Consider the following 14,401-nt stretch of genomic DNA (forward strand, 5'->3'; position numbering starts at 1 on the left):
ACAGTGCCTACTGCCTGCACCGTAACAGAATCTCCTCTCTCCCCCCCCCCCCCCCAGCTCTGGGATCTCAGGAACTGAAAGGGCTGAGCATATGCCAATGCGCCTGTGCACAGAGCCAGTGGAAAAAGCCCAACCGGGCTCCCCCAATTCCATAATCTGGGGTGGCTGCTTGATCCATGGACCTCACCCACCCCAGCCTCACCTGTGCAACGTCCTCATGTTTATTCCACTTGGTGATAATGAGGAGCTTTGCCAAGGCCTCTGGATACTGGTCCCGGATCTCGTGCCTCATCTTCCACACAAGGTCCTTCTCATGCTCGTAGAGTTCGGTGTAGTTCCTCCGCTCCAGGATCTCCATCAGCTGCTGCTTCTGCTCACAGGAATTAACAGGGCTCAGTCTGAATCTGACATGGCCTCAATGTTCGCTCTGTTCCCTGGGAGATGCTGCAAATGGGCCCTGGGGTGGCTATTAGGGTGCATGACCCAAGTGGGGAAAAGAGCCAGGACAGAGTTTGGACAGAGCTTGTGGGCCCTCCCCTAGCAAAGCCAGGCCCATGCAGTGCTGAGGGAAGCTGGCAAGGCTGGGGTGGGCGCGGGTACTCCAGAAAAAGCACCCACAGAGGCCCATAAGCAATTCCTCAGGGAGGGCCTGTTGGACCTGACAAAGATTGGCTGGATGATGCCAGATACTTACCTCCTCTGGGTCCTCTAGTGTAGAGCGCGCATAGTCTCCGCTCCTCCCCAGATCCAATAGCTGCAATACAAGTACAGACTAAGTGAAGCAGCCTTTGTCTTCTTCACAGCCCACCTCCCCTTTATTCCCCCACACAGCCTGCTCTTCCACTACTCTTCATTTGAGCCCAGCCAGTTCCCACGCCCTCCAAAGCAGCATCACGCCCTGCTGACAGGTCAGCAGCAGGAGAGCTGGCAGTGACTAGGGATGTTAAATATTGGTTAATTGAATAGTCGATTAACCTCATGAATGATCGGTCACTCGACTATTCGATAGTCCCTGGGGGTGGGGCCGGCAGCCAGTGCGATCTGACCCCACTCCTGAGGCGCCCCTGCCACTCTGCGCTGCTGCCTCTGTATCAGAGGCAGCAGTGTGGGGTGCCAGACGGGAGCTGGTCCGTGAGAGGAGCCAGTATAAAAACCAGCTCCCCTTGCAGACCAGCTGCCTGTCGCCCTGTGCTGCTGCCTCTGATACAGAGGCAGCAGCGTGGAGTGGCAGCAGCCTCTGTCCAAGCGGGGAGTCTGACCTCCTGGACCTATTTAGCCAGAGCTAAACCAGGCTTCCTGCCCGCCTGGCTCCTCATACACTTTAAATGCAGAGCCACAGCAGGAGACTGAGCCGGACTGCTGGCCAGCCTGCTAAAAGCTTTACTGCCGGAGGGGTGGGGGTGGGAATGCTTCCTTTTGGAACAAAGCCTCTTCAGATTCTAGGTCACCCAAGGAAGCCGGAAGGTGACATGCAGGCTGCACTCCCTTTCCATTACAGCTTGCAACATCTGTAAGATAAATCTGTGTGAAGACAAGTCCTCATTTATGGAGGGCAGCTTTTCTAGGGCTTAGATGGGACTGACTGACTCACAGGCTGGACGCCTCTGCCCAGCGTGTGTTGCAATTAGTCCTTGGCAGCCTTCGTTCACCAGCTATTTGCACCCAGCCTTTCTGGACTGCTCTGTGGGTCACTTTCGGACTTTGTACTCTATAGGCCAGGCGACCCGTCCACAGAGATACCCTGCCCTTTACCTGCTCGAAGGATGGGTAATACACAGGGTGGGATGCGACATTGGGGAAGCAGATGACCAAGGCTGCTGCGCTCTCCGTGTTGGGGTTGCTCTGGACTGTGCCCATGGGGTTCAGCAGCTCCCCTTTCTCATCTGAAAAAGTAAAAAGAGCATGAGGCTGGATTCTCAACACTCACTGACAAGGGGGTGAGGCGGCAGCATGGCGCTGCAGACAGGTCACTGGCCTGGGACCCAGGAGACTTGAATTCCATTCCCAGCTCCGCCACTGACCAGCTGTCTGGCCTTGGGCATGTCTCCTCAGCTCTCCTGTGCCCTGTGTCCCTTCCCAGCCTGCTGTATCTTGTCTCTAGTTTACAAGCCCCTCCAAGTTGAGCTTGTGGCTCGTGATATGTGCACAGCGTAACAGGCCTCTATGTCCTACTGTAACCCAGAGACTTAATAAGAGAGTCACACCAGTAGGTAGTGTGTGTCGTTAAAATACAAGAAAGCTGCACAAAAGGTGCAAGAGAATAAGAAGAGAGACATCTCAGCTCTGCCCTGCCTAGGCTCTCTTCCCACCTCAGTGGAGGAGCCCCCAGCTGTGGTTGGCAGTACCTGGAAATGAGGACCACATGTGCAGGCAGCACTCTCCTGTTTTCAGCTGGTCCTTGTAGTCAAAGAGCATGATATTCACCCAGGCTAATGGGCAGTCCTGCGAGGGAAACAGGGAGACAAAGACAGGTGTTGTGATACCAGGAGCTGGTTGATGGGAAGAGGAGGGTTGCCAAGGGAGCAAGGGCAAAATAGCCCCCCTCCCCCAACAGTTAGAATCTCCACAGCCAGCACCTGAAACAGGTAAACTTACACCCACTGCACCCACCACGGGGCTGGAACCAGCAGCTTTTCAGCAGCACATAGAACCATTACGTTTCTGTCTAGGGCAAGAGCAGCGCTGTACCCACTTGGCACTTCAGGGGCCATTTAAGAAGGCAGAATGTAGTGACTGGAGTTGGAATTCGGCCATACAGATGGGACTGAAACGCCTGCACTTGTGGAAAGTCCCATGCAATCTTGATCACAAGTGGCAAGGACTTTAGAGCAGGGGTTTTCTAGCAGCCAGCTGCCCCTAGCACTACCCTGAAGCACGTCTTTCTGTGGGTTTTCCCTGGAGGTCTCCCATCCCAAGGAGTGTCCAGCCCTGTGCTGCTTGAGAGATCTGCCAGGGTCACAGACATGATGCCATTAATAGACTTGTTAATAGTTTAAAGAGAGATGGTTGCAGGGGCAAGTAATATCTGGACCAACTCTTGGTAAGAGAGATGAGCTTTTGAGCTTGCACACAGCTCTCCTTCAGGTTTATGAGAACTTGGAAGCTTGTCTACCTCACATCAGAAATTGGTCCAGTACAATATATGACTTCACCCTCCTTGGTCTCTCCAATATCCTTGGACCAACACGGCTACAACAACACTGCATTGTTAATAGCTTTTTCATGGTGTGGTGTAGCACACCCCTTGTGTGACAACACTTGGTACCAACAAGGCCTTCCAATCCCTAACTCCATAGCCCTCCCTGACCATTACACTTGGCTAACACACAAATTCTTGGCTATAGCCTATGTGCTTTGTGTATTTCTTAATACAGGGACCAGTACAGTTAGCATGGACTCCAAAACCAGGATATGCACATAAAAGCAGGTATATCAGATCTAGGATGAGCTTTTGTTATTTAATAAAGACATTTGGACAGATTGCTGATCCTTTAGTACAGGGCTACCCAACGTTTGTTTGCAGCCCGCGGTGCAGTTTGGGTTTACGCAGGGCTCAACACACACCCTGCAGGTAGGATCCTTTGAACACGGCCTTTACTGGGAATACACAGTGTGAAAGAAACTATTTGCATATATTTGCATATATATTTGCATGTATATGCAACCACACTTAAATTGCGGCCCTCAGCATGTGCTGTGAGTATCGCTGTGACCATCAGGGCTTCCAAAGTTGAGAAGCCCTGCTTTAGTAGAACCATTAGCACTTTCCACCCATAGATCTCAAAGCACTTTACAAAACATGACAAAGTCTAAATAATCTCATTTTACAGATAGGGGAAATCAGCATGGAGATGGTGGAAGACCCAATAATAAAATCCATCTCTCCAAACTTGCAGCTTGGTGCTCTGCCTATTAGACTATGCAGCCTTCTTGGTGAGCTGCATTTGTTTACACTCAGTTCTTCAACAAAACAGTGTGGGCAATACTGCAGAACCAGCATTTAGTAAGACTTTCAGGAACCACAATGAGCTAAGAGCAAACTGACACAGAAACTGATCTCCTAAGAGGCTGGGGACAGATCTCAGATGAAATTATCAGCACAGCCAGAAAGGGAAATTTCAATGTAAAATGTGCACATCTATCAGATTTAAAAGGAGCCATGATAAGCCCTTTATAACCCACCGATGCATTCTAAAGAAATCACTAAGGCTTGTCTAGCAGTCCTGGCAAAGGGGTTTTTCATTCATGGGAGAGGCAGGAAGCAGTTGTTTTCCCAGAGTAAAAAACATGAATCGCTTCTGACTGACCTCCCTCAACACTCCTTTATTGAGACTTAATCAGACTCCAGGTAACTTCAGCACGGTCAAGTTTGCAACATTAGCTTCTAGACCACAACGAAAGCCAAACAACCACAAAAGTCCCTATCAAAACACATGGTGGAGGCTGCCAAAGCGCTAAGTGAGATACTTAGTGGATAAGGTCCAGAAAGCGATGACTCAACATCTTCTGTGTAAGGGCAGAAATAGCTTTGGCATGACTCAAAGAGGAAAGAGCAAACCAGAAAAACAACTAGCCATCTGACTCATTCCTGTAAGTGCGCAGGCTCGCCTCTTTTCTTGGTAGCGATTCAATTCACCTTCCTGCTTTTGGACAGTCCAGAAAGGCCTGTGGTGCTCTTCAGCTAGTTCACGCACTGCATCTCAGAACCAGTGTTCCCTGTACACTGCACTTACGCAGCTACTTAGGAGAGATTCAGATGCTGCCCACCTGATTAGCCGAGTGCCCACAGCTAGGTTCTCTGTTTCTACTGCTGGTGCACATTTACACACGCCTTGGTGCACATACAATTTATTCTGCCCATGGATGAAAAAAACTGTGGATGGAAAAGATTAGAGGGAACATTGCTCAGAACAGTTCCAATGCTATTAGCAAGAGGCTGAGCAGGGACCATGCCATTGGGTAAGGTTGCAGTACAAGGCTGGGAGTTTCAAAAGAATTTAAAGAAACTGGGCATACAATTCCCACTGAATTTCAATGATGGTCCAGGCCTGCCATTACTGCAGGGGACTGGACTACATGGCCTCTTGAGGTCCCTTCCAGATCTATGATTCGACTAAGTTTGGGCCCCAATGGGTTTGTTTGAAAAGTTCAGCCTAAAGGCACAGACAAATCTAGTGATGCAAAACCTCATCCTACCCAATACCAGCAGTCACTCACTAAAATTCAGTTCCCCTCTATCACAGGGACAAGTACATGAGAAAGAGCCTCTACCAACTCAGCTCAGAGACTAAGGTCACAAGGAACCATCATGATCATCTAGTCCACCCTCCTGCACATCATAGGCCACAGAATCTCACATCCCCTACTGCTGAAAAAGACCCTTCGCCTCTGGCTGAGTTTCTGTAGTCCTCACCTTATGGTTTAAGACTTTGAGTTACAGAGAATCCATCACCATTTACACTAGTAAAAACCTACAACTAACCAGTGCCCCATGCTGCAGAAGAAGGAAAAAAGTACCCTAAAAAAACAGGACCTCTGCCAATCTGACCCATGGGGAAATTCCGTCATGATCCCAAATAGAGTGATCAGTAAGACCCTGAGCATGTCAGGAAGACACCCCCATCCCCACCACCAGACACCTGGAAAAGAATTCTCTGTAGTATCTCAGAGCCCCTTCCCCTGCATCTACCATTCCATGACCAGTCCTTGGAAACATTGGCTGCTAGCAGTCGCGGATCTCTTCATCTCCTCCCCTCCACACGCTTATCAGACTCAGTCTTGAAGCCAGTTAGGGTTTTTCTCCTACTGCTCTCCTGGGAAGGCTGCTCCAGAACATCACTCCTCTGATAGTTAGAAACCTTTGCCTAATTTCAAGTCTCAACTTGCTGATGGCCAGTTTATAGCCATTGGTACTTCTGTCAACACTGGTACTTAATTTACATAATTCCCGATTGGTTTGTTAACTCAACTGCCCAGATTTCCCCACAATGGCCTTGAAGATGAATATCCCTCCCTCCCTCCCTCCCCCAACATGCACAAAACTGCAGCATTTGGGAACCCACAGATATTATTTGTACCTCCCATTGTTGACATCTCATGGCCCCATTGCTAGCTCCCTTGTCGACAGACAGAGCAAAGCAATATGGGTCAGCATCCGTTAGTGCAGTATTGTGGGAAGGCAGAGCTGATCCCTGCGTTTTTTGGGATTCTCTCCGAGTTCTCCCACAGCATTTTCAGCTGCTGGGAACAGCAGCATGAGTAGCTCTGTGAGCTCTCCGTGCTAAGGAAGGTCAGAGCAGTACACCAATCTCTCCAGCCTCTCCCCTGCAGCAGCAGTCTGCCTGCTGCTGTGTTTCTAGCGGGGCAGAATGGGAGCGTTCCAATGATTTGCTCTTTCTGTTTGTTCCACAAATGGAGCAGCACACTCAGCTGTCAGTTACTTCCCAGAGCTTTGAAAGGGCAGGGGTGCAGGCCTGCAGGGCAGCAGAGATCACAAAACACTGAGCACGGCCATCAGGGTACGCATTGTGGGATACTGGCAAAAGATAGTTCTGTTGACAAAACAAACAGCAGAGTCCACACTGACTCTTCGTTAACAATAAAGGGAGGGGAAAAAACCAAAAATCTCTCGCAGGGCTGGAAGTTTTGTGTCACCAAAACTGGGTGTTTTTCCCCAACAAAAGTTGCATTGCAGTGTGAACGCTCTCACTGTTTTGTCAACAAAAGGCAGTTTTGGCACCAAAGGATGCCAGTGTAGACAAGGCCTACTGGGGTCATTTTTGACTGAAGTAGCATAATGAATACAGGAGACAGAGGATTCTGAGCAAAGGGATCATAGGATGATTGTTTTGGCATGCAGGTGACGAAGGTGTGAGAACAAAAAGAAGATCACAAAGTGAATTTGAGCACCAAGGGCCTTCTCTTCTGTAGCTTGCACCAAACAGCCTCCCTGAATGTGTTTGTGCTTCTCTGCCAGGGTGACACATGGGGGACATGACAGGGCATGTGCACCCCAAATGGCATAGGCAGGAGGGGCAAGAGGCTGGCAGGGACTAGTGTGTGTGTGGGGGAGAAGGCTGGTACCCACAGCAGGGGTCGGCAACCCCTGCATTCACCAGCAGCTGCGAGGGAAGTGAAGCAATATGGGCTCAGCTCTCTCTGCTCTCCCGACACATCACTCAGGGGAGAAAGCAGAGCGATACAACTGGGGGAGTAAAATGAGCTGGGGCTACATGGTTCTGCTTCCCCTTGCTACTGCCCATGAGTGAAGGAGGGCCAGACCTCCCCAGCTGGCACTAGACCCCTAGGCCCTGCTAGTCCCCCAGGCCACATTGTTTAGGGGAGGGGAAGAAGCGGGTGGAGAAGAGGAGGTGAAGCAGTGGCAAGGACAAACAGGGCCCACAGGGGTTGTCCCAGCCCTTCTCTGGCCTGGGGGTGTCACGTGGCTGGTGGCCCCCCCATGTCTCTCTTCACAGTTGCCCCTGCTTCCTTGTGTGTCCAGCCCATTTCAAATGTGAGCTAGAAACACCCTGCTTAAGCATTTGGTTCCCTCCAACACATGGCTGTAAAGTGGCTCTCACTCCCCCAGGGCAGGACCCTAGTTCCTTTCAGAGTTTGTTCTCTTCTCCCACTCCCTTGGTGGTAAACTAGCGGTGCACAGGCTTTGCATGAAAGAGAAAAGCCAGCATATAATGAAGTTTTAACCTCAACTACAAATGAGGAAGCCCTGGAATGCAGAGAGGAAATGAACACAAATAATTCCCCTTTCTTGGCAGCTAAATATGGAGTAAATTACTGAATTTCCTCTCTCCTCCCTCCCCAGAGCAGTTACAATGGAACAGCACACAAGCCACAATGGCAGCCATTCCCCAATTTCCTACTCCCCTTAGAGCAGTTACAATGGGACAGTCCATCGTGGCCGTAGTTGTTCCTGAATTCCCCAACTTCCTTGGAGAAGTTACAATGATAGTGGTAGTGACTCCTGAATTCACTAGCCCCCTTGGAGCAGTTACAATAAGACAGTCCATCGTACTGGTAGCCGTTCCTGAATTCCCCAAATTCCCCCAGTTACAATGGGACAATCCATCGTATCAGTCGCTGTTCCTGAATTCCCAAATCCCCTGGAGCAGTTACAACGGAACAGCCCATTGTATCAATAGCCATTCCTCAATTCCCTAACCCCCTGAAGCAGTTACAATGGGACAGCCTATCTTGGCAGAAGCTTTGCTATTGGCTGAAGCTCCCTCTTTGAAAAGCAAGAGTCCTAAGCATTTAGCTCAGTGCTGTTTCTGCTGCCACACAGAGCTGGCAAGACAGGCCCCACACCCACCAGGTCTCACTTACAGCTTTCTTGGATTTCTTCTTGGTGGATCGCGCCTTCTTGGCCTTTTCGATGACAGCGTAGAGGGCAAAACAGAGCCGCGCCATGCGGGGCAGGTCACAGATGTTAATGTCAAAATCCAGCTTCTGTTTCCACACCGGCTCTGAACACACATTCACTTCGGAGCTCGACACCATCTTGCAGAGCATCTCGTTGCCATGGAAAAGACCTGCCTGCACCACCAACTGAGAGAGAAAAGAGCACGTCCTGAACTCTTTGCGTAGGGAGTGTGATTAGAACAGGGCCAGGGTTGAGACCCAGGACTTCTGGGTGCTAGTCCCATCTTTTGCCACTGTCTCACTGGGAGCCCATGGTCAAGTCCCTTATCTTCTCTATGTGTTAACATACTGATCTATACAGTTAATATGCTCTCTTCCTATCTCACTTATGGGTGGCGAGATTTAATCATTAGTTGCAAAGTTCTCATTTAACCCACCGCAAGTCCTTTGCTGGGCCCAATCAGAGGAGATGAGTCTTTCAGGCTCAGTAGTCAGAGCTATCTCCTTTAGCACAAGCTGTGGACACTAAGATGGCTGCCATCCCCCTGGCTCCAGAAGCACATTCTGCCCACGTGTGTGTGATGTTTGGAACCCTGGGGTGTCAAGTTAAAGTGTTGGTAAAGGCAACACATCAGCAGCTCTGGAGAATACATTCTGTTACACCCTGCCTCCCCCCCAACCCCGGAGAGGCACCACAGGGCAACAATGGTACAAGCTATCCTTTGTCAGTGTTCCTTATCTAGGACCCAGAGAGACAGTCTTCTCCACAGGAATATTTAGGCTGATATTGTCTTCGAAGCACTGAAATTCAGTAAGAGTTGGGCACTTAATTGCCTTAGGCGAGAATTTTCAGAAGCACTTGGGTAATTTATAAGCACAATGGCCAGTGTAAATCAATGGAGACCTGTGCTTCTAAATCACCTAGGGCATGTCTACACTACCACCCTAGTTCCACGAGGAGTAACGGTAGTTCGGAATAGGAAGCCTAATCCAAACTACCTAGTTCGTGCCGCGTGTAGCCGCGGGGCACGGAGTCCGAACTAGCGGACATTTAAAAATGGCGGCACCCAGCAATATGCAAATGAAGCCCGGGAAATTCAAATCCCGGGCTTCATTTGCAACTCCGGTTGCCTACATTAACCACCCTAGTTCGAACTAGGGTGGTAGTGTAGACATACCCGTAGATGCTTCTGACAATGCCTCCCATGAATCTCCCCAGCCCAGCGAGTCGCAGGCCTTTCTGGTGAGCCTGCCAGCAGAGATGCCAAGTGCTCCAAATGCCATTATTGTTTTTTTTCCCTCTGGGGTGGACATGCTGGACAAAGTTTTCATAAAGGCCAAATGACTTGGGAGCACAATTCCCACTTTTCAAGTAACTTTAAGTACATTTAAAAGCTTACTTTTGAAAACGGGACTTAGGATTTTATGAAAAGTGACCACCTAGACTGAGAGCAAAGAGAGAGAGGCACTCCCATTACAGGACCAACTTCTACTGGTGAGAGAGAGACGCTTTCGAGCCACACATGGCTCTTCTGGGACCAACCCAGCTACAACTACATTGCATACATGACTGAGACCAAGTCACATATCACATCAGCCCCCAAATAGCTTCCCTCGGGTACGATGCTGGAATTGTTTTGACAACACGCAGACGCACACACACACACTCACTCTTTACGTTAAAATCCAACAGCAGTAAAACCAAATCGATGGGAACATTTAATGAATCTTAACAGCTGAGATACCTGACAAGCCCAGATGAACAAACTGGACCAAGCCCCTCAGGGAAGGCAATCAAGAAGAAATGGATCTGGGCTTATGTCAAGGGAGAAGCAAATAAATAGCACTGGGGAGGATGTATAGAACTGGCCTGCACACAGAACAAGCCCAAAGCATGTCACCAGTGGTAGGTATCCTCCCTGAACTGCCATACTGAAACCAGATTTCTGGCACTTGCTCGGTCTCCATACTACTAAATGCATCAGCCCTCCCCTTCCCTCTCTCCTGCTTGGAATCTATCACAGACCAGGTAAGAGGCCTCTTCCTAGCCTGGGTCACATCCCTCCTGCTGCATTTTCATCCAGGCACTAGAAAACACCTCCAGTCGGGATCCCCCCCCACTGAGAAGCCTCTTTCAGCCAGGCAAGAGCCTTATGTGCCCAGAACATCTGTATGGGACACATTCAAGCATCAGTCTCTGCTTCCTTTATCCTCATTTGCCAAACTCTGCGGTCTCAGATGCTCCATTTGTTTGCCTGCCCCACTCTGTTACAAGTTCTCTGTTGCCCAGGGTCTATTCTCTCTCCATTCCCCTCTTCTCTGTCGCTTGCCTATGCGGGGCTACTCCCTGTCTCTCTGCCTCCCCGTCTCACACAGCCCTAGTGCCTCCTCCTTCGTTGATCTCTGGCATTTCAGCATCTCTATTGAGGCGAGGTCACCGCAGCCGGGTCGCTAGGCTCAGTACTCAGAAACCCTCGCAGCTGAGACTTCTAAGAATGTGCTGCTCACTCAGGGCTAGCAGGTTCCCTTCTCCTTCCTGTTGTGACACTTTTTAGAGGTCGCTCTAAAGTTGAATGAAGAGCGATGCAGCAAAGGGCCATGTGATCTCAGGCCTTTGATCCCTGCTTTCTTTCACACACGCGGTGAGCAACCAGATGCAAAAAAAACCAAACAACCCACACCCAGCCCACACCTACCTTCATTCTCTCATCTGCATTCACTTTACTGCCTTGCACCAGTTCAATGTAAAAAGGCTGGTCAAGGGACCAGAGGGTCGCATGGGTTGGCTAGAGAGGGCAGAAAGAACAGAACTTAAGTCAGCACATGGACCAAAATGAAGACGGAATCACGTTCTCTGTGGCCAGGAGACAAGCTGGTGCCTCTTAGTCATCACCACTTAGCTAATCCCTATACTTGCCTGGGATGTACTGTACACACCTTAGAGATTGGGAAATTGATCCAAGACCAAATTCAGCCAGAGTAAGTGTGTGGATCTCCCACTGTAACACTAATGCCTCACACTTAGACAAAAAACAGGACTATGTAGCACTTTAAAGACTAACCAGATGGTATAGTATGTTGACCTTAATGGATTGTTCACTTTCAGTCCTTTGGGTACAATGTCCATCTTCTTGCACTTGGATAGAAAGATGATGTCTGTCTGTATCTGTGCAAGTTTTTTCATATGGTTGATGGATTTCCATTCCAAACAGCTAAATGTAGTGCCTTGCATGTAGAGTAGTGATAGAAATGTAGCCGTGTTAGTCTGGTGTAGCTGAAACAAAAAACAGGACTATGTAGCACTTTAAAGACTAATCTTGTTAGTCTTTAAAGTGCTACATAGTCCTGTTTTTTGTTTCAGCTACACCAGACTAACACGGCTACATTTCATCACTATTCTTCACACTTAGACAGCACTTTTCAGCAAAGGTCTTTCTGAAGATGTTCAGTATCCTTTTCCCCATTGGGAACTGGGACACGAGATGAACTGACTAGCCCAAAGTCACCTGGCTGGTTAGAGGCTGAGGCAGGAATAGAACCCCAATCTCCTGCACCCCAGCCGGGTGCTCTATCTACCATGCAACACAACAGCCTGGAGATGCTGCTCCTGCTCGTTCCAGGGCTGAATTTGGCTTAGAGAAATGAAGCAATTTATCCAAAGCCAAGGCAACAATCAGGGTGAGAGCTGGGATTAGAATACCAGAGTTCCAGGCTCCCTGTCCTGTGCTCAAGCCCCTAGAAACAGGAATAGACAGGTGCCCCGGGGGCGGGCATAGGTAGTTACTCCCATTTTTACTTCAGTATAGAAAAAAAGGATCTCAGACAGCAAAAGGAGGTTACCTACCTGCAAACTAGAGGTTCTTTGGGGTGCAGTGCCCCTATTTGTACTCCAAACGTGGGTGTGCAATTGTGCCATGTACCTGAGTCCACAAGGTTTTTCTACCAATGTCTGTTGGCCCGCACGTGCCCACAATTAAGGTATGATGGCGTGTGGGTCAACACCTCTCTCATACTCCTCTCTTAGCACTGAGTAGCCCAGGATGCAGCTGCAAGGATGGAGGGCAGGTATTGGAACAGCAAAAGGGACCACCATCTTGAAGAACCTCCAACCTCCTCTTCATCTTCAAGTCTATGGATTCCAAACACAGGTGAGTGGCAAGCAATGATCAGCCTAGAGATGGGATGTGAGAGGAAGTGCAGCCCTCTGGGCGACATGGTCTACATCAGTGTCTGCAGCTGCCACTTAGGCCACGGAGTAGCGGGACGTGAATGTGTGGATGGAGTTCCAAGTTGCTGCATGCCAGCAGGGGTCGCCAAGCAGGCCAACGGGGTCACTTGCATTTGTGCCGAGTGCGCTGGGACGCCATCTGGTGGCAATACATTGGACAGCATGTAGCATTCCCGGATGTACCCAGAGAACGCTCTGGAGAGTCATTGGGAGAAGAGGGCTTGGCCCTTTGATAGGTCAGCAATAGCTACAGTTTCAGGGATGCGTGAACAGCATGGGTCCCAGGCAGCAGAACCATGGTGGATGTTGAGGTAGTGCAGGGCCCTGCTGCATGGGAAGCGTGCGGGTTGGGGCAGAATTAAGGCAGGTGGATGCGCTGATATCGGTGGAACTCCCACACTAGTGGGAGGGTGGAGCCATAAGGAAACTTCTTCCTTGCGGGAGATGGTGTAAGGGAGGGTCTGCCATCATCGCTGCCTGTTCACTGACCCATCTAGCTGAGAGGATGGTGACAAAGTAAATCACCCTCATGGAGAGGTGAGCGAGGAAACATGTTGGCAGAAGCTGGAAGGGTGGCTTCATGAGGGCGGAGAGAACAAGATAAAGGTCCCAAGGGGATCTTGAGTACTGGCAGGAAGGCATGAGTAAACACTTCATGAAACAGACAGCGGTAAGGTGTATAAACATGGAGGCATGGGGGAGAAAGGCTCTGAACACTGCCAGATGGATTCATATAGAACTGAGAGAAAGACCTGCTGTTTTCCCAAGAAGGTTGCTGAGGGCGATAGATATAGATACCACACTCACTGGGCAGGGATGGCAGTGAGACCATAAGGTGAATCCTTACCACTTGCCTGGTGGATGTTCTCCCGCTTCTGCTGAGAATGTGTCCCACCAGGGTGGAGCATGGTCCTTCTATCCTTAAGTCCCATCCTAATACCAGGCCATGAGGTGAAGAGGACCTGAGTTTGGATTTGGCCCCTATCCTGCTGGAGGAGATCTGGGAGCATTTGGAGGCAGTGTCTGAGAAGGTCTGTAAATCAGAACTGGTGTGGACAGAACGGGGCTGCAAGTGTTACAGCAGCTTGGGCCCGTCGGATCTTGTGTAACACTTGTGGGAGGAGGAGAACGAGGGGAAAGCTGTAGCGGAGATCACCAATCCATGGGAGGAGAAGAGCATTGACCTGCAAATCCTCCCCTATGGCTCCCATGGAACACTAATGGGGAAGCTTTTGGGTTTCACGAATGGCAAAAAGATCCTGCCATGGGGTGCCGCATTGGTGGAAGAGGTGTCGGAGTGCGATGCTGTGTAAATCCTACTCGTGAGAGAAGCAGAAACCCCTGCTGATCACATCTATGAGGGCATTTTGGGTGCCTGGATGGTAAGTGTCTTGGAGTATCACGCACTGCTTGATGCACCAGTTCTGAAGGTGGATGGACACAGAGCACAGGGTGGGAGACCAGTCACAGCCCTGCTGACTGGTCGGAGAGCTTTGATGATGGGAAGAAATGTCGAGCATATGAAATGGGCCACCCTCAATTCCAGCACATTTATATGAATCCTGGCCTCTCCTGGTGCCCAGATCCCCTATGCTGTGTGATCGACCAGAAGGCCTCCCCAACCTGCAAGGGAAACATCTGATGTGATGGTGACCTTGGAGAGGTTAGCTCACCGCGCGAGGGAGGCGAGAATTGTCTTGGGAAGAATGGCGCTGGGGTCTAAATGGTCCTGGTTAGGTCTGCAGAAGGAGAGACGCCAGGCAGAGGCAACACATGTGCAGATGTGCACGCGGC

At 50.0% G+C, this 14,401-nt stretch overlaps 1 protein-coding gene across 3 annotated transcripts in view; it reads right to left on the minus strand.

Annotated features, from left to right (window-relative positions):
* PIK3CD (phosphatidylinositol-4,5-bisphosphate 3-kinase catalytic subunit delta) overlaps positions 1–14,401 on the minus strand; it is a 73,227-nt gene that overhangs the window by 20,355 nt on the left and 38,471 nt on the right. For 2 of the 3 annotated variants that reach the window (XM_075906079.1, XM_075906078.1), the window contains exons 7-12: positions 11,076–11,165; positions 8,344–8,565; positions 2,346–2,442; positions 1,753–1,883; positions 695–754; positions 203–370 (exon numbers count right to left, since the gene is read on the minus strand). In XM_075906079.1, the coding sequence (XP_075762194.1) occupies positions 203–370; positions 695–754; positions 1,753–1,883; positions 2,346–2,442; positions 8,344–8,565; positions 11,076–11,165 (768 nt within the window). Of the gene's footprint in view, positions 1–202; positions 371–694; positions 755–1,752; positions 1,884–2,345; positions 2,443–8,343; positions 8,566–11,075; positions 11,166–11,441; positions 11,696–14,401 lie in introns of those variants that run through there. The other variant, XM_075906081.1, reaches the window with a different exon arrangement.

Source organism: Pelodiscus sinensis, chromosome 23, assembly GCF_049634645.1.
Source record: "Pelodiscus sinensis isolate JC-2024 chromosome 23, ASM4963464v1, whole genome shotgun sequence".
NCBI lineage: Eukaryota > Metazoa > Chordata > Testudines > Trionychidae > Pelodiscus > Pelodiscus sinensis.